Source organism: Macrotis lagotis, chromosome X (assembly GCF_037893015.1).
Source record: "Macrotis lagotis isolate mMagLag1 chromosome X, bilby.v1.9.chrom.fasta, whole genome shotgun sequence".
Lineage (NCBI taxonomy): Eukaryota > Metazoa > Chordata > Mammalia > Peramelemorphia > Peramelidae > Macrotis > Macrotis lagotis.
Window position 1 is genome coordinate 596,664,742 of NC_133666.1, and position 20,298 is coordinate 596,685,039.

Consider the following 20,298-nt stretch of genomic DNA (forward strand, 5'->3'; position numbering starts at 1 on the left):
AAAAGAAATTGAAAGAATCAGAATTGGCAATGAGGAACCATTTCACTCTTTGAAAATGTTACATAGAGAATCTGAGAAAATCATCAAAAATATTCTTTGAAACAATTGACAAATTCAGCAAAATAGCAGGATATGAAATAAGTTCAGATAAATCATCAACAAAGTCCAAGAGCAAGAGCTAGGAAAAGAAATTCTATTTAAAGTAACTGTAGATAACATTATATTATTTGGATTCTACCTCCCAAGACAAACCCAGAAACTTTGTAAACACAATTATAAATCACTTCTCATCCAAATAAAGTCAGCTCTAAATAATTGGAAAAATGTCAATTGCTCATGTTTAGATCAAGCTAATATCATCAAAAATGACAATTCTACCCAAATTAAATTACGTATTCAGTGCCATACTTATCAAACTACCAAATAAATATTTTACCAACCTGGGAAAAAATAGTAACAAAATTCATCTGCAGTAACAAAAGGTCAAAAATAGCAAGGGAACTGATTTAAAAAATAAAGGAAGTTTCTGGAAAGCAATTTGGAACTACACCCAAAAGGCAACAAAAATGTGCATATTCTTTGATCCAGCAATACCACTACTGGTCTATACCATGAAGAGATGATGAAAAAGGGTAAAAACATCACTTGTACAAAAATATTCATAGTAGCCCTGTTTGTTGTGGCAAAGAATTGGAAATCAAGTAAATGTCCTTCAATTGGGTAATGGCTTAGCAAACTGTGGTATATGTATATCATGGAAAACTATTGTTCTATTAGAAACCAGGAGGGACAGGAATTCAGGGAAGCCTGGAAGGATGTGCATGAACTGATGCTGAGTGAGATGAGCAGAATCAGAAAAACACTGTACACCCTAACAGCAACATGGGGGTGATGATCAACCTTGATGGACTTGCTCATTCCATCAGTGCAATAATTAGGGACAATGTGGGGCTGTCTACAATGGAGAATACCATTTGTATCCAGAGAAAGAACTGTGGAGTTTGAACAAAGACCAAGGACTAATCCCTTTAATTTAGAAAAAAAAAACTGATGTCTTGTTGTCATATCTTGCTATCTCTTATACTTTATATTTCTTTCTTAAGGTACGATTTCTCTTTCATGGCATTCAATTTGGATCCAAGGAAACAATATAAAGACTGGCAAATTGTCTTTTGGGGGGGGGGGAAGTAAGATTAGGGGAAAAATTGTAAAACTCAAATATATAAAATATTTATAATCCAAATTTAAATCCTAATCCAAATCCTAATCTAAAACTAAACTATTAAGCATCAGTCAACAAAACTGCCTGGTACTGGTTAAGAAATAGAGTATTAGATCAGTGGATTAGGATATGTTCAAAAGAAATTGCAGTAAATGGCTACAGCAATCTACTGTTTGACAAATGCAAAGACATTAGCTTCTAGGATAAGAACTCACTGTTTGACAAAAAGTTTTGGGAAAATTGGAAAATAGTGTAGCAAAAGCTAGGCATAGACCCTTATCTCACACTCTTTACAAAAATCAGGTCAAAATGGATATAGGATTTAGACCTAAAGGGCAACACCAAAGATGAAACTAATAGACCAAGAAATACTCTATCTGATCTATGAAAATGGGACAAATTTATGACCAAATAAGAAATGGAGTACATTAGAAACTGCAAAATAAATAATTTTGACTATATTAAATAAAAAAGTTTTGTGTTAATATAATTAATGCTGCCAAAATTAGAAGGAAAGCAGAAAGCTAGGAAGTAATCTTCACAAATGGGAATTCTGATAAAGGTCTCATTTCTAAACTATAAAGAGAACTGCATTAAATTTATAAGGTTCAAGTCATTCCCCAATTGATAAATGCTCAAAGGATATGAATAGTTTTTAAATGAAGAAATTAAAGCTACATATAATCATATGAAAAATGCTTCAAATCATTATTGCTTAGATAAATGCAAATTAAAAGAACTATGAGGTATCACCTCACACCTATCAGATTGACTAAGATGACAAAAAGGGAAAATGATAAATGTTGGAGAAGTTGTGGGGGGACTGGAACATTAATGCATTGCTGGTAGAATTGTGAAATGATCCAACCATTCTGGAAAACATTATGGAACTATGCCCCAAGAGCAATGAAACTGCTCATACCCTTTTGTCCCAGCAATTCTAATTCTAGGCCTATATCCAGAAGAAATCAAAAAAATGGGAAAAGTCCCACATGTCCCAAAATAATCATAGCCTCTCTTTTTGTAATGGCAAAGAATTGGAAACTGAGGGGTTGCCTATCAATTGGGAAATGGCTAAAGAAGTTATGGTACATACATACATATATATATGTATGTATGTATTATAGAATATAATTATTCTATAAGAAGCCATAAATGGTTAAACTCTAGAGAAGCGTGGAATGAATTATAGGTTCAGATACTGAGAGAAGGGAGCAGAAACAAGAGACCAATGTACACATTAACAACAACATTGTGAGATGATCAACCCTGATGGATGCAACTCCTCTCAGTAGTTCAGATAGCTAGGACAACCGTATTAAACTGACTATGGACAATGCTATCCCTATCCAGAGGAAGAAAAACAAAACAAAACAAAACAAAATTCTTCAGAATCTGAAGAACACTACATTCACTTTTTAAGAAAAAATATCTCTTATGTATTTCTTTCCCTCAATCCTAATTCCTCATAACAAAATGAGTAATCTGTAAACATATTTAACACAAAGGTATACGTACAATATTAACCTGACTATTCACAGCTGAGGGAAAGGGGATGCGAAGGAAGGGTGGAAGGAAATTTTGTAACTTAAAATATATATAGACATATGGATGAATGTTGAAAAACTTTTATAACATGTATTTGGAAAAATAAAACATCAATAAAAATAAATAAGTTGCTAATTCTGCAAAATGAGATATAGGGTAACAGATTTCAATATGGTCTATTAACAACTTCCTAAAGAAGTTTAAGTAATATAATTGTGTTGCCACAATGAGGAAGCCAAAGAGAGTTCAGAAACTGCTTTAGCCAGCATAGACTTAACAAGCATGCCAAATGTATGTATAGAAAGACCTATCAAAGATGACCAAAACAATAATAATAGCTAACATTTATATATCTTTTACCATGTATCAGTCATTGTGTGAAATACAAATTATTAAAATCTTCTGGAGAAGAATGATGGAAGATAATAAAGAATATTACCATATCATCAAAACTTCAAGAAGAATGTTATAAAAACCAGTTTAGAGAATCCTTTGTGAAAGATAATCTGAGACATCTGGAAAACATTTATAGATGAAACTAGAAAGACAACAAATACCCACAAAATGGAAAAGATCTATGGAAATTTCTGTAACATACTTCTTTCTCCATCTACAGTGGAACCAGCACCATTTGAAGACCATATCATGGTTCCTTATATGTTCCAGAAGACAGCATAAATAGCATTAAAGTAAAAAAAGTTGAGAAATATAGTTGGACTAGACCAAAACTACAAATCTACAAAGATGCTACATTCTGGAGATGTTGGAATTTTGAGGGTATTGGGAGTGGAATCACAATATTTTAAAAAACAAATATTGCAAATACTTGTAAAAAGTAAAGAACCCTATTGATATCAAATTTTAGTAAGGAAAAATCAATAACTACCTAACCATATGTCTATTTTTCCTTTCTATGAATACCTTATGAGACAATCTGCAGCTGTAATGATACTCTACTGTTTGACAAATTCAAAGGGTTTCCTTGATGAAAGTATCAAAAGGAACAGGAAAGTTTTTTAAAGTGATGCCCACTGGTAGAGAATCTCTATGTATAACAAATTTAATATCAAATTGATTGAAAAAATAATGCAAATATAAGGTCCCATTTTGGTTCTTGTCATTTGCTTTTGTAGATCAACATTTTGTCACCTTCACAGATAAAAAAGAGATTAAAGCATCTTCATCAACAAGGTGTCTCCAGTGCATATATAAACATAATCTTATTGACACCTTAGGAGCTACATCAAAATCATATAAGATTCCTTGAAAGACAGCACAACCAAAATAGCTTAGTTCTTTGTTCCTCTGAGTATCATTAAAAAGCAAGATCTAAAAGGGGAAGATGTATATTTGCCTACTATACTAATCGTAACCTCCAGCAAAGAGTTTAAAGTGAAAGAAGATAGTTTGAGACAACAAGAGACCTCTGCCCTGTACTGGAGGAAACAGACAATAATATCCTTTTCTTTTGCCAAGCTGTCCAAAGTTGTTAGTCTTTTTTCCCCCCCAGGGTTTGTACTGTTCATTTTCTTAGCAGGAAAATAACAATGGATCCAATTACATATTCTGGTTTCTTCTACCTTTAGGCATCTAATATGTGTGTGTGTACACATTTGTATATTCATACATCTATACATACACACAATACAAATATATGGGCAAATACCTCTATGTGTATTATGCATATATATATATATTATATATATATATATATAAATGATACATATGTATTGTGTATAATATGCACAGTGGATAGAGTCTTGGTCTGGAGATAGGAGGGTCCAAGTTCAAATCTTCCTTCAGGCACTTACCATCTGTGTGACTGAACAAATCATGTAATCTTGCTTGCCTCAGTGTTCTCATCTGTAAAATAAGCTGGAAAAGTAAATGGCAAGCCATTCTAGTAAGTTTGCCAGGAAACACCAAATGGGTTCGTGGAGAGTCAGACATAACTGAAAAGACTCAACAAGAACAAGAACAAGTACACACACACACACACACACACACACACACACACACACACACACACAGTAGCCTCCAAAATGAGCCATGACTGACTTTGCCTCACCAAGTCCATTCTTCAGGAGGCAGGGCAGAAAAACTATACAAATTTGTTCATTAGCTGACTGACCCTTTAAAGTGATCCCCTTCTAAGGTAGCCTTTCCTCTTTTCACCACAATATTTTGCTGGACTTATCATACTGACCTAAAGAGAGAGTCATTATATTACAAGTAGTTTCCATATGAAAGTTCAAATCTACACAACTCTTCAGATTCCCTTTATCATATCTACAATTTAGTTCTTTTCTACAGGATGGCATTTTGTACAATGAAACTACTTCTAAATTCATAAATATAGCAGGCAAATAAATATTATGGAAAGATAAGCATATGTCAGTGTTTGTTTATACACGATTCTATTAATAAAGAATCCATGAGGTGGCTAGGTGGCACAGTGGATAGAGCAACAGCCCTGGAGTCAGGAGTACCTGAGTTCAAATCCGGCCTCAGACACTTTCTAATTACCTAGCTGTGTGGCCTTCGACAAGCCACTTAACTCCATTGCCTTGCCAAAAAAAAAAAAAAACTAAAAAAAAAAGAATCCATGTAGCACATACTTATCCTGGGGATAAGAAGCTTCGGGTTCAAGTCTTCTTTCTGACACATCCTTGATCATATGACCCTGGACAAGTAACTGTACCTATCAATGCTCTAGGAAAATCTTCATGACAATAACCTGCAGAGAAGGTGTTGACCTGTACTGGTAGAGGGACTTTCTCATCTGAAAGTTTGCCATGGCAATGGAATACTAGTTCCATTTCCTATACTACTAATACAGACCACTCTGTTCCTATTTGAGGTCTCCCTTACAGAATAATTGCTCTTATAGTGACATATATGATAAAACTCATGACTGACTCAGTAGTGACTCATCTGGATTATAATTTGTGCCACTCTAACCTAAAGGATATCAATATAAAGTTTAAAAGAATAATTTATCCAGGATTTATCATAACCTCTTATACAAATGATATCTAGGAGGAACAAAACTTATAAAATGTTCCAAGTCACTTAGAAGTGGACACAAATAAAATACATACATACACACATACATTATACATGTGCACTTATGTTTATGTATGTATGCGTGTGTGTTCTTGGAAATAGTAAAGAATTTTAAAAAAAGATATTCCTAAATGTGGATTACTTTGAGTCAACTGAAGTCCCAGGTCATTAAAGAGCCTTCTAAGGGAATACCAAAATCACTCAAAACAATTTAGTCTAACTATTCACACAAGAAGATCCAAGTGAATAAAACATTCCTATCATCCAGATCATGCTGTATATTTATTTGGACAATCTATAGAGTCAATGTATCAGTACATATATTTTGAACAGACACTATAAATGAATAGTGAATTAAGCAGAAAGTTGAAAAGAGATAAATTGAGGGTATACTAACTTTTAATCTTCTTTGAGCTAAGTCCCATTAAAAAAAAATCTTGTGATATTTATATGTGAATCAAAGGATGCCATCATTACCCCAGAAATCAAAGCCATAGGTTATCCAAAGAACAATGGAGGTGGTTATTTCCAATAAAACGTGACAAAAGAGACATGTCACAAATGATATGATCAGAAAGACATCTGTTCAAAAAAGGAAGTGGGCTAGTCATATATCAAGAGAAGAGCTCAATAGATGGGCAGTGCATCCTGTAATTCCTTGGGTTTCAAGCAATGTCAAGAGATCTAGAGAGTAGACTCCCTGTAGGTGGTTAATCAACAAATAATGCACATGATGAAAGGGCATATTAATTTGCAAACTGAAGGGGATCTGACATCAGTAAACTCACAGATTTATATAATCATTCAAGTATTGGGGCAGCTAGATGATGCAGTGAATAGAGTACCCACACTGAAATCAGGTGGACTTGAGTTCAAATCTGAATTCAGACACTTAATAATTGCCTAGCTATGTGAACTTGGGCAAGTGATTTAACCCCATTGCCACAAATAATTTTTTAAACCATTAAAATATTAATTTAATGATCTGCTAGCCCCATATTTTCAGCAAGTTTTAATTGAATGTAGAACACAACATTATTTGTTCTGTACTGCTGAAATCTGAACAACTGAAGAACCTGAAAATTCTCTATAGAATAAAAACAAACAAACATTTATTAAATATCTATTCTTTGGAGAAGGTTAGGTACACACTAGTAAGGCATAGCTTAGTGAAGAACCAGAATGGCTCCATCAAGTGATCAATGCAACTTCAGAGTAGAGAAATGGTAGAAGCTTCTATGTTCCCTCTATTTATCCTTTTTACAATTTAATTTAATTCAAATCCAGAATTATTTTATGTACATATTATGTATCAGGAATTGTGCCAGACAATACAAATATACAGATAAAGATAAATTAAAAAAAAAAAAGTTCCTCAAATAATTTACATTCTATTGGGCAAAGCAATAGATAAGTCAGAAAATCATCAGATAAGTCAGTACAAAGTAAATACAAAGTAATTTTTGGGAATGGGAAAGTATCTATAATTGAGGAGATCAAGAAAGGTCTTATAGGAACGTCAAACTTGAGCTGAGTATTGAAAAGAGCAAGAAATTACAAGAGGCAGAGGTGAGGATGTACTATCTAAAATGTAAAGGGACATCTTGTGCAAAAGTATGGAGGTGGAAAATGGAAATTCTGTATACAGGGAACAATAACCAGTTAACCAGTTTGACTGCAATGTAGAGAGTGTGAAGGGAAGCAATATAAAATCATGCAGGAAAGTTAGGTCAGAGTCAGATTGTGAAAATGTTTAAATACCCACCAAAAAAGAGATTACATTTTATACAAGGAGGATGATATATGCTATACTTTATACTGCTACTTGGATCACAAAATGAAAACTCCTTTAGATTCTTTAGGTCAAAATTCCAAAGTGACACCAAAGTGAATTAGGTTTCAAATAAGGTAAGAATTGAAAAATTCTACATATTTGATTAGTTCTGTCTAAGCATGGCACTATTTCAGCAGCAATCACTTTTGTAAAAGAAAGTGTGCAATGAAGCATTAGAAGACTCTTTGGGTCTATCCCATAGAATCAATCACATTAAAGACAAAAATGTTTCAATAAGAAACACTTTTGAAGTTACAGGGATGGCACAGTGGATAAAGCACTGGCCTTGGAGTCAGGAATACCTAGGTTCGAATCCGGTCTCAGACACTTAATAATTACCTAGCTGTGTGGCCTTGGGCAAGCCACTTAACCCCATTTGTCTTGCAAAAACTAAAAAAAAGAAGTTACAAGGAATATATTTCTTAGATGTAGTAATAAATTTAATTCTACTCTAATACACAGAGTGTGGTTATAAAGTTCCAGAGTATTTTCTGTGACCTCAGAACATGGAATCTAGGTTTTTCAGTGCTGAAGATAATGAGCTCATCCATGCCAGAATGAAATCAGTGGTGGTTCTAGGATCAGAGAATCTTAGTTCAAATTATAACTCAATTTTTTACTTGTGTAACTAGATCTGCTTCCATTTTAGCTTTGTAAAATGAGAAAGAGTTAGACTAAATGATCTCTGAGATATATTAGATTATGATTCTTTCTATCAACCTAGCATTTAAGATTACTTTGTACCAAACCAGCTACAAAATGAAGCTAGAGTGTATTCCAGGCTCCAAAGAATAGTCTCAAAAGAGTGGTCAAGTCAGCCATGGTTATAGAAAAGTCCAGTGGATTAAATATGTCCTTGAGAAAATGCAGTTTCATGCCAGATGGCAGAGTTTGGCTTGGTGACTGCACCCAATAATCACTGAATAAAGCCTCCTTCCTGACCTTTGCTATGGATGGCAGTAAGCCACATGCATAGAGAAAAATTGGTGAGAGAGGTAAACAGGCTGAAATGGTTCCTGGATGGCCCCCTGCCTTGAGTTGACAAATCACTATGCCCACAGCCTATAAAAGGGCAAAAACTAAACAGCAAACCTTCTAACAAGGTCATTAACTAACCAACATTGATCTAGCAGAAAGATTGGAGAGTCTCCTGTCAAAACTCAGAGGACAGAAAACAGACAAATAACACCCTAAGTGATGGTAGCCGAAATCCTTCTCCTCCCTAATTAAGCATGCAACCCCATACTCCTTCTAAAGATAGAGAGGGAATTAAATTCAACTCACATGGGCTAGTCGATCAAATCTGGCAAAGAGTTCGTTCAACATCCTGACCAGCTCCTGTGCTGACAAGGTCGTGGAAAGGTTGGTAAATCCTTTAACATCTGCAAAGAGAATACTAAACACAAAAGGGAAGGGGGGTGGTGGTGAGAAGAAAACATATTAATATTTTAATCCATCCTGTGAGACACATCAACACCATGTAAACAAATACAGCATCTGTGGGTTTGAGATCTTAGCTCTGCATTGTTGAGGAAGCCAAGGGGGGAATGAATGAATGGACCAGGATTTTAACCAGGTCTAATTCAGGAGGAGGCCAATTCACAAGCTCAGGAAGTGTCAGTGAATGCTGAAAGCTTCCATTCTTGTTTCTGGCAGAGGGTTTATGAGTTGTTTCTAAGACTAACCCATTCTGTTACAGAACTAAGTTTCACTTTAAAAATTGTTTTTTGGAGAGATTCAGAGTGAAATTTTAACTAAATTATATAATTGGAGCTTTTTGTTTCAACTATTTCCAAACTATAGCTCTCCTATGGAAATCGATCTCTGTTCTTAAGATTGGATAGATGAACCCTTACCTTAAATGATGGGTCACCATGCAATTACTGAGCATTTTCACATTAGTCTGTCTGGAACATACCATCTCTCTACCCTTGTCTACTTTCCAAATCTATATATTGTTTCCCTCTTAGAGTAAGCTCCTTAAGGAAGGGATGGTCTTGTTTGCTTGCCAATGTTTAGCACTCTTCCTGCTTTATTTTAAGTACTTCAAGAATGTTTTTCATTTGTTAATTTATTCAAGTCAGCATATAGTAAGACAGAACAACATTTCACATTTTTATAGGTCAAGAAGATTAAGGAATTTAGGACTTAAAGGGACTAGAAAACAAACAGGACTGAGATTCTTAATTTTTTTTATATCATGGATTCCTTTGGCACTTTGGTGAAGCCTATGAACCTTTGTTCAGTTTAAATAAGTGAAAATATTCAAAATTTCAAACAGAGAATAGTAAAAATAAAAATGCTATCTTATTTCTAATTATATGTTTATGGACCTCCTAAGATTTAGAAGGATTATTTCAATTAATGTGATGATGAGAAAATCACCCATCACATTGGGTACATTCTATGGGAAAGTTTGCAAAAAAAAAAGATGAGGAAGTAGAAGTCAAGTGGTGGAGTAGGTATGGATTGTATTGGTTGAGAAATAACCTCACTGACAAGACCATGGATTTAGTAAAGCAGTGGAGTTAGTATACTCTTCTCTATGGTATGACCATGTGAAAGTGATGATATAATATAATACTGATGAATTCAAATCAATTAGTATTTATTAAGTATCTATTAAATGCCATATAGTTTGCCAAGACTTTGAAGTACAAAGAAAGGGGGGGGGATAGTTACCTATTCTCAAGGAACTCACAGAAGAGTGTGGCAGATAATATATAAATGATTACATACAAGCAAATTATAAATTGAAATAATTGAAAGAAGGAAAAACTGCATTTAAAGGGGATTAAGAAAAGTTTTCTGTAGGAGATAGGACTTCTTTCAAATGAAGGAAGCTGAGGATGCTAGGAGGCAAAAATGAAGAGACAGAAAATGCCAGACAAGAGGGATTGCCTGTAAAAACAATCTGAGTTGGGAGATGAGAATATGCTGTGCAAGGAATAATAAGGAGGCCAGTGTCTCTAGATAACATGGCATATAGAGGTTACCATGATATAAGAATTCTGGAAATGAAGAAACAGTATGGTTGTGAAGGGCTTTCAATTACAACTATAGGGTTTTGATCTGGGAGGTGATAGGGGGCCACTGGAGTTTATAGAGTAGAGATGGTGATGATATGATCAGAACTGTACTTTAATATTAATTTGATAGCAAAATGGAGCATGGTTTGAAATGGAGAGAGATCTTTGTCTGGGAGATCAATTAGTAGACTACTGCAGTACTCCAGGGATGGGTGCTGAGGACTTATAGAGGGTGATGATAGTGTCAGAGGATAGAAAAAAATGTATACGAAAGATATTAATGCAAAATCAACAAGATGGCAAAATATAAGAAATGAGAGGTGAAAGTGAGTCATTGAGGATAACAATTATGATATTGTGAGCCTAGGTGACGTCAGTAGTAATAGAGAAGATTGGAAGAAGCAAGAGTTTGGAGTTAAGATAATAAATTCTGTTTTTGACATGTTTAGTTTAAGATATTTATAGGATATTCAATTTGAGATGTCAAAAAGATAGTTGGAGATGCTAATCTGTAAATTAAGAGAGGAGTTAGACTTGAACATGTAGATTTGAGAATCATTGGGTATTGAGATGATGCTTGAATCAATGATAGCTGTTAAAGTTATCAAGCAAAATAGTATATATAGAGAAGAGAAGACCTAGGAAAGAGCCATGGGAGACACTCACCACCAATATCTGGAGGAAGATCTGACAAATAAAACTGAGAACCAGCATTACAGAAACTGAAGCCTGCTCAAGAATTATAAAGATTGAGGAAGGTCATTGGATTTGGCAATTAATGGATGACTAGCAACTCTGGAAAAAACAACTTTACTTGAATAATGATGTTGGAAACTAGATTATAGAGAGTCAAAAAGAGTTAGAGGAATGAAACTGGAAGCATAGATTTTTAGATAGTCTTCTTAAGGAATTTAACCACGAGAAGGAGTTAATATTTGGGAGCTAAATAGCACAAATGGACAATCAAGTAAGAGTTTTGCTTTTTTTCACTTTTTGGAACATGGAGGAAAAATAGGAATATTAATAAGTCATAAGGAAATAGCCCCATAGACAGATAAGTGAGAAAGGATATATGATAGAGGGGAAAATCTTCTAGAGAAGACAGGATCAAGGGGTGCATATGCAAAAGAAGAGTTAGTTTTAGCAAGAAACAGGGTTACTATTACATGTGAATCAGAGACTAAGAAAGAGATAGTATCAAAAAGCACCTGAGAGATGTGAGATAAAGACGAAGAAAGAAAATGGAATTCTTGTAGAATAGTTTGATATTTTTTTCTGGTAAATATAAGATAAATTTCTCAATTGAGACAAGAGAAACCATAGGTGATTTGAAAAGGAATTAATTAAAAGATTTGGAAAAAATGACTATAGTAAGGAAGATGATGTAATTGACAAAGGATTACCTTGCTGTAATGGAGAATCATTTGAAAAATGTAACATAAATCTGCAAAAGACTTTGTCAGTCAACATGATTTCGTGATTTTTTTTCCAGAATGATTCAACTTTGTGTGAGTAGGAGCTAAGGCAGTAAATGCTGAAAGAATTCAAAGTTGGGTTTGGCATGGTTAAGTTCTTTGACAGAATAAAATGACAAAAGATTTTAGAGAAGAGAATAATTTAATGTTGAACTCTTTTACCAAGATGTCCAAATGGGGAGAAGAGAATATAGACAGTACAGAGGTGATGATCTGAAAAAGAATTGAGGGGTCAAGGGTTTAGAGGTCACAATGAAGACAGAACAGAATTTGAGGTGGCAAGGAGAGGTGGAATGAAAATGAATTATAATTAGATGAAGGAATTTCATTTTTCAGTCTTATGGAAGAAGAGCATTTGTTGGTGATTGCAAGATCAAAGTTATGTTACTGGGGTGGGGGTAGAGGAATAGATATGAGAAATAAGTAAGCTGAGGAACTGAGAGGTTAAGACATTTGAAGCAGTGTGTTGAAATTCCCTAGCATGAAGGCCCAAGTTGGAAAAGAAAAATTATAAATCAGGAGCTGTGGAAAGAAGAATGCTTGAAGGTCAATACACAAAGGTTACAAGAATTTTGATTGGACAGTAAATATGGTAGCAAGGTAGCACAGTGGATAGAATTCTGACCCTAGAGTCAGGAAGACCTGTGGGCCTCCAACACTAGCTGTACGACTCTGGGCAAATCACTTCACCCTGTTTGACTCAGTTTTCTTATCAGTAAAATGAACTAGAAAAGTAAATGATAAAGCTATCCAGTATCACTGCCAAGAAAACCTAAAATGGCATCATGAAGAATTGGACATGACTAATCAACTAAACAATAAAAACTAAACATGAATTGAGTGAACCTTAAAAGAATAGAGATTTCTGAGTGGTGGTAGTAGAGGAAAAATACCTACAAATGCATTGGGAAGATTCTTACATCCTCACTATAATCATTGAGTTAGGGAGGAAGAAGTGAAAGTACAACCAGTTCTGGAAAGAGTAGCCAGAAAGACTGCGCCATCAGGAGGAAAAGAGGTTTCAATGAGAGCCAAAAGACAGAAAAAGCAGAAACTGAAAAAGGAAAAGATTTAAGGTGAAAATATTTGTAGCCTATAGAATGGACATTAAGAATCAGTGGATGAGGGCTCTGTAATCTTAGATCAAGACATTATAGAATGGCAGGGGTTGGATTGAGACACAAGAGAAAAAAGGAATAGACAGGCAGTGATTAGCATAAACAATTTAGAGGATATTTAAAAGAACTGATATAGAACAGATTAAAAGATTCATCCAAGAGAATATATATAGTGTGTGTGTGTGCGTGTGTGTGTGTGTGACTATAATAATTAGAAAGAAAATATTATTGAAAAAACTCAATTCTAATAAATATAGTGATTCAGGAAGGAGATGGTGGACTACAAAGAAGGGTTCTATGGGAGGAGTAGTGATAAATGCAATGTAAAGACTATGTTGGTCACCATGTTTATTTTTATAAGCAATCAAATAAGAATTTATATCTCCAAATGAAAGTTATTCTCTCAATAAATAATGTGTGGATGCAGATACATGTATGTGTGTGTTTGTGTGTGTGTGTGTGTGTGTGTGTGTATACACCCACACAAATACAGATATATGCTTTGTGAAGATAGCAAGCAATGATTACTGGAAGTTTTAATAACACTCATTGTATTCATTCTCTATCACAGGTCACAGGACAGAGACAGAAAGATAGAGTTAGGGGGAGGCAAACATTCCAAAAGAGTCAGAGATAGATAGAAAGAACTGGTGATTTAAATATTAACAGGGAGATGAAGAAAATGAGCATGTGGGGAAAAGTTATTAAATCATTGAGTATTTGCAAAAACACAAATCTAGATGCTGAAATTCTAGTCAATGAAGGGCACAAAATTACAGTGTTAGAGCTGGAAGAAATTTCTTAAGAGAAGTCACACCCTTCATCTAGTCCATGTGTGGGGTCATACAGTTGAGTAGACTGAAAGAAAAATGGAGTAAAATACGTTTAACACATAACATATCATGTAGAAATGGATTGAGCAGGCCCTAAATGCAGAAAGACATGGAATCAAATCCTGAGAAGTATTCTATCCTTTTCTATGCCTCTAAGAATCTTTTCTTTTTTGATGGAAAGTAAAGTATGTGTGAGATAATTGGGGTTGTGACTTGCCCAGGGTCACACAGCTAGTAAATGTTAAATGTCTGAGTATGGATTTGAACCTTGGTTCTCTTGACTCTCTCCTATGTTCCACCTAACTGTCTGCCCTTTGCCTCATCTTCCTTTAAAGAAATGCTTAGGTGCCATCTCCTTCATGAAGTCTTACATTCAATCTTGTGACCCTGGATAAATCAGTTTTCCATTAGGTGTTCTGAGAAAATCCCAACAACTCTTAAGTTGCACAGAAAGTAGCAAGCTGCATTAATAAGAGGGAGTTTTTTCTTTTCCAATGAAATCAATGCCCATTCCTTATTCCCATTCTTAAGTAGTGCTTTGCCTTCAAATTAAGCAGAGGCTAAGTGACCCATAGCGCATATTCATTACTAAGCATAAGACTGAATCCAAGATCCTATTCCCTTCCAATTCTTCACATTCTACAAGCCTAGTCCAACTCATAATGGAGCACTCTACAATAAATTCCTCATAAGGAAATATAAAATCCATTGCTATGTAACTCCTATGAAATTACTATCTTAGAGGCAGTTCCAGAAAGTGGAATGTTATCTTTATTACAACAAACTGCCTTCTTTTCTTTGAAAGTCTATGCATTTCATTTCTATGCAAAATGGAGATGAAAGAATGAATATAATTAAATTAATAAACTTTGAATCTAGAGTCAAGTGTTTAAATGATACAGTGTATTTAAAAAAAAAACATAAGAGAAAAGGAAAGAATAATATCAAGGTAAAGAAGCCTGAAGTAGAAGGATTAGAATTATTTTCAATAATTATGTACCACTTGTTTTGAGGATTGTGGGGAGGGAGGCTCAGTAGGGATTCTAGCTTGGCTCCCGGATGTGGGTTGAGAGACCAGGCTCCTCAGTTTTAGATGACACAGTTGTATTCTTAACACCAAACTGCCTTCAAGTGGGAAGGAGCCGCTACTCACTGCTTGTTGATTTCGGCTCCTCCGTACCTAAAGATGCCATTGGCTTTCACTGCTGCTGTAAATAGAAAGAAGGGGAGAGACCCGTTGCCAGTAGCTTGGGCTCTGTGTGTATTCTTCTCCCTTAGAAACAGCTCCTATCACTGAGGAAGCTGAAAAATGTAGTGCAGTAAACTAAATTTTAGTCTACTGCAATGTGAACTTTTGCAAAAGGGGGCTCAATCACAGAGAACTCAGTTTAGAGATTAAAAATAAAAGCACTGAATAGCTTCAGCTGTGCAGAAGCAAGGAGCACTCTGCAAATGGATGATCAGGGAAAGGAAATTGGTATTTATGAAACTTGGTTCTCCTGGGATATTTGTGTGTTCATTCTTTTGAAATTGGGGAGATTATTATTATTATTATTATTATTATTATTATTATTATTATTATTACTATCATCATCATAATCATCATTGCCATTATGTGCTTCTCTTGTGGTGCCAAGTACTTTTCTTTTCATTTTCTCAAAAATAATCTTTTGAGTATCACTTCCTCTGGATCCACTCACTAGTGACCATATTCATCAACATCGCATGTATTTGTGGAGAGTCTACTGGGGCTTCAAGGTGATGCAGTGAATAGAGCACTGGGTCTGGAATCAGAAAGACTCTTCTTCCTGAGTTCAAATCCAACTTCAGACACTTACTAGCTCTGTGACCAAGAGCAAGTTACTTAACCCTATTTTCCACAGTTTCCTCATCTATAAAATGAGGTGGAGAAGGACATGGCAAACCACTTCAGTATCTCTGCCAAGAATACCCCAAATGGGGTCAAAAAGAGTCAGACACAACTGAACATCATCACAAGGAAGTATATGTAATTTAGAGATTACTTTCGTAGTAAGCTTGAAGGAAAGGCTTTACTTCTGACTTGGATATCTGGGTTCAAGTCTTTATTCTTTTACAGAATAGCTATATTAACATAGACAAGTCATGGAATCACTCATTATCCCTAAAGAACTCTGACTTTAAGGCAAAAATTGAGCTTTTTATCTGCATGTATAGAGGCAGTTTCTGCTGATCTAGAAATGCATATACCATAAATACAAGTACATGTATATAAGCATAGAAATATCAACTTAAGAATGAATACATAGACAAAGGTGATCAGCTCATGTTTCAACCTAGAAATATCATCTTCATTGAATTCCTAGTTAAAGAATTAACAAAACAAATGAAATGGTCCCTGACATCATTCATAGGCAAAATTCATTAAACAACATAAAAATAAATCAAGTTTCTGTATATGTAAATATATATCAATAGTTGACATTTATATAACCTGTTTTAAGTTTTTGCAAAATGCTCTGTAAACATGATCTAATTTGAACCTTATAAAAGTCTTGTGAAATATTTATTTTTTTTCCCATTTTACAGATAAGAAACTTGAGACTGAGAAGAATGGTCAGGGCCACAAGGCTAGTGAATACTCAAAGAAGGATTTGATTCCAGATCTTTCTGATTTCAAGACCAATACCCTATTAAATGCTCTACAATTGCTTCTCCCCAAACATCTTCATGCATGTGTGAACCTGTGCATATGTATATCTCTCACCTGACATTCTCGTAACGATGGATGTAGATCTTATGGAACTGGTGCTGCAAATGCTCATCTTCCACATTGGTCATATCATTGATCATCTCCAGGACAACAAATCGAGGCAGGACAGAAAGTACCAGTCTTTCCTGAAACAAAGCAAAGGGCAAAGGCTGGGTTAATCAGAATGTGGTTGCTTCAATTTCTCATGGGAAAACTCCAAGCTCTTCCTATCCAATCCAAATCTAATCCAAAAAGCAGGTAATAATTACATACCATATTCTGAGCACTGTTAGATTAGCACCATGGGAACAAAAACTAAAATATCCCTTCTTCCTCCCCCCACAAGGAACTTATATCCTACCAGGGGATGCAATATGTGAAAAAATAAAAAAAGAAGAATCTGAAGTGTGGCATGTAAATTGAGGTCAATGATGTATTTCTTATCAGTGAGGGGAAAGTCACTTCTTGGTCAAGAAACTAAAATCTTTATTGAGTGAACCATTGCTGTTTCAGACTCTCTGTGACCCCAATTTGCCATTTTCTTCTCCCGTTCATTTGATGGATGAAGAAACAGAGCTTATTTGTCAAGTTTATACAGCTAAGTTTTTGAGGCCAGATTTGAACTTGAGAAGATGAGTCTTCTTGACTCCAAGCCAAGAGCTCTCTCAGTTGTGCCCCCACCAGTCCAAGGGAGCCATAAGGGATATTAATTGTCCTCTCCATCAAACTCATATAGAACTTTGAGGAAGGTAAAAATAAAGTCTTTACCCAATGACAGATCTATTGCTAAGGAAATAAAGAAAACATTCTTCACTTTAGTAATTTGTTGATCATAAATATAGTAGTTCTTGACCCTTACTGAAAAGTTTCACTCCACTTGGAATACTGTAGTTAGACCTAGAAGCCTACTAGAGGCCTCTCACTTGGACTATTCTATCTTCTCCAAGATTCAGTCTTCTCTCTACTTCAGTTGATTTTCTTTATATATGGCAAAATGATTTTTCTAAAATGCAAGTCTAATCATGTCATTATTTTCTCCACACTTCCACTTAATAAATTCCAATGAATCCCTATTGCTTTTGTAATTCAACATATATACTTCTCCACTTGACATTTATACTACTTCAAGACTTGACCCTTTAACAGTGCCAGTCTTCACACTATACTATGAAGCAGTAATTATAAAAATAACTTGAAATTAGTTAAAAATATATGCAGAGGGGGAAAATAAACCCAGTGGCCTAGGAACACAAAGATCTGAGATAGATTTCACTATCTGTTAAAAACTGGGAAAACTGGATAGCAGTTTTGAAGAAATTAGTTATATACAAATATCTCATATTTTTTAGAAACGTAAGTATCAAATAGATATGTGACCTAGATAAAGGGTCCCACAACAAGGAAGAAATCAACTATAAAATTTATGGATAGAGAAATAATTCTTCAACAAAGAAAAATATTTGTGTGTGTGTGTGTGTGTGTGTGTGTGTCTGTGTGTTTTGGATACAAACCAATAGAGTTAGGAATACAAATACAAATCAAATACAGTTAGGAATATAAGAAAAATGATTAGCTGAGAAATTTTTTTTTGCAGGAAGTTTCTCTGATAAAGTTCTCATCTACAAATATATATAAGGAGTTTATGTAAATTAATAAGAATTAATTCAGAACTTTTCATTTCAGAACTGATAAATTGAGATAGCTAGTTGGCAGTGAATAGAGTGCTGTACCTGAGAAGACTTGGGGAAATATTGTGGCCTCAGACACTAATAGCTATGTGACTTTGGACAAGTCATTCAGTTTCTCACCTGGTTCAGCATCTTCATCTATAAAAATGATTGTCATAATAGCCCATCCTATGGGCAGGGTTGTGAGGATCAAATTAGAAAAAAATATTGTAAAGCATTCTGCAAACTTTAAAGTGCTATGTAGTTGCTAGTTATTGCAATGAATATTATGGGAAAAGTTCCAAGGATATAATTAGGCAGTTCTCAGGGGGAATAAACTCAAGCTATCTATAGCCAAATTTAAAAAAATGCTTCAAAAATTAATTATAATAGAAATGTAAATAAAAGCAATTATAAGATTGCACTTCTTGCCCATGAGATTGGAATCAATGACAAAAAATGACAAATATTGGAGGGGTTTCAGGCAAACAAAACCACTGATGTGCTATTGGGGCAACACTAAACTGTTTGTGCTGTTCTGGAAAGCAAAGTGGAATTATGAACAAAAAGTTACTTAGCAGTTCATGACTGTTGACCTTTAGCCTAGTCATTCCACTGATAGGTCTATACCCAAAAGAGGAAAAAAAGATGAAGAGGTCCTCTCTTCCTTTTCTTATGATTGTCATACACACATGACACTCCTACTATCTCTGTACCTTTAGATTGCCCAAGATGGGAATGAATTCCCTCTTCACTTCTGCCTCTTGAACTTCCTAGTTCACATAGTTTTAATTAGATCTAGGACTCAAATCTAGAATTCTTGGCTCAGAGTCATTTTTCATAATCACAATGCTACCACTGGAAATACTTAGCCTCAAGGAGAGAAAATTGAATACAAACACTTTTGTTTGATATTTAAAGCATTCCACAACTTGGCTCCTATCTATCTTTCCAATATTAGTAAACATTTCTCCCCTTACCACATTCAGATCATTTTTCTTGCTCTTCCTCTAATGTAGTATTACATTTACTGTTTTGATGTTTTGCATATTATCTCCCCCATCCCTGTTTGGAATTCATTCTCTTCTCATCTCTGCATTTTAGTATTACTACTTTCTTTCAAAGTTCAGCTCATGTATTACTTTCTCCATGAAGCTGTTCTAGCTCTCCCCAGCTGCAATTACTTTGTATTGATTTTATTATAGGTATACTTATATATATATATATATATATATATATATATGCATACTTATATATATTCCATATTTTATATATTATTTCTTCCTTTAGAATTTAGAATGTTTTGCAGGGTTTGGCATATATTAGTTCTTAATTCATGCTTTTTAACTGACCAGTTGTCTTCAAATATTGACCAGTTACCTTCAAATGGGACAGGACTGTCCCATAGATGAATGACTAGATTTAACTTTTAAAGTTTGAAAATCAAGAACACAATGCAGTAGAAAGAACACTTTAACAAAAAAAAATTGGAAAGATGGAAGACCTTTGCAATTACAGACTCCAGAACACCAATGATGAATCATGATATATACCTCCTGATAAAGGAATAAATAAGCAGAATGATTCAAATATTTTTGAACACATCCAATGAGGGAATTTACTTTTGCTTCACAATGATACTAATACTAATAATATCATTTAATACCAGTATTATGTTTTCCTTTCTGTTTTCTAAGTAGGAAATGAGAATAAGAGAAAACAAATGCTTGCTAATTGAAAAATATTCATCTATTCCAAAGGAGTCATGATGAAAA

General features: G+C 34.5%; 1 protein-coding gene across 2 annotated transcripts in view; it reads right to left on the bottom strand.

Annotated features, from left to right (window-relative positions):
• Positions 1-20,298, bottom strand: part of ADCY8 (adenylate cyclase 8) — a 397,409-nt gene that overhangs the window by 229,121 nt on the left and 147,990 nt on the right. For both annotated transcript variants that reach the window (XM_074202342.1, XM_074202341.1), the window contains exons 3-4: positions 16,872-17,002; positions 8,955-9,066 (exon numbers count right to left, since the gene is read on the bottom strand). In XM_074202342.1, coding sequence (XP_074058443.1) covers positions 8,955-9,066; positions 16,872-17,002 — 243 coding nt within the window. The remainder of the gene's footprint in view (positions 1-8,954; positions 9,067-16,871; positions 17,003-20,298) is intronic.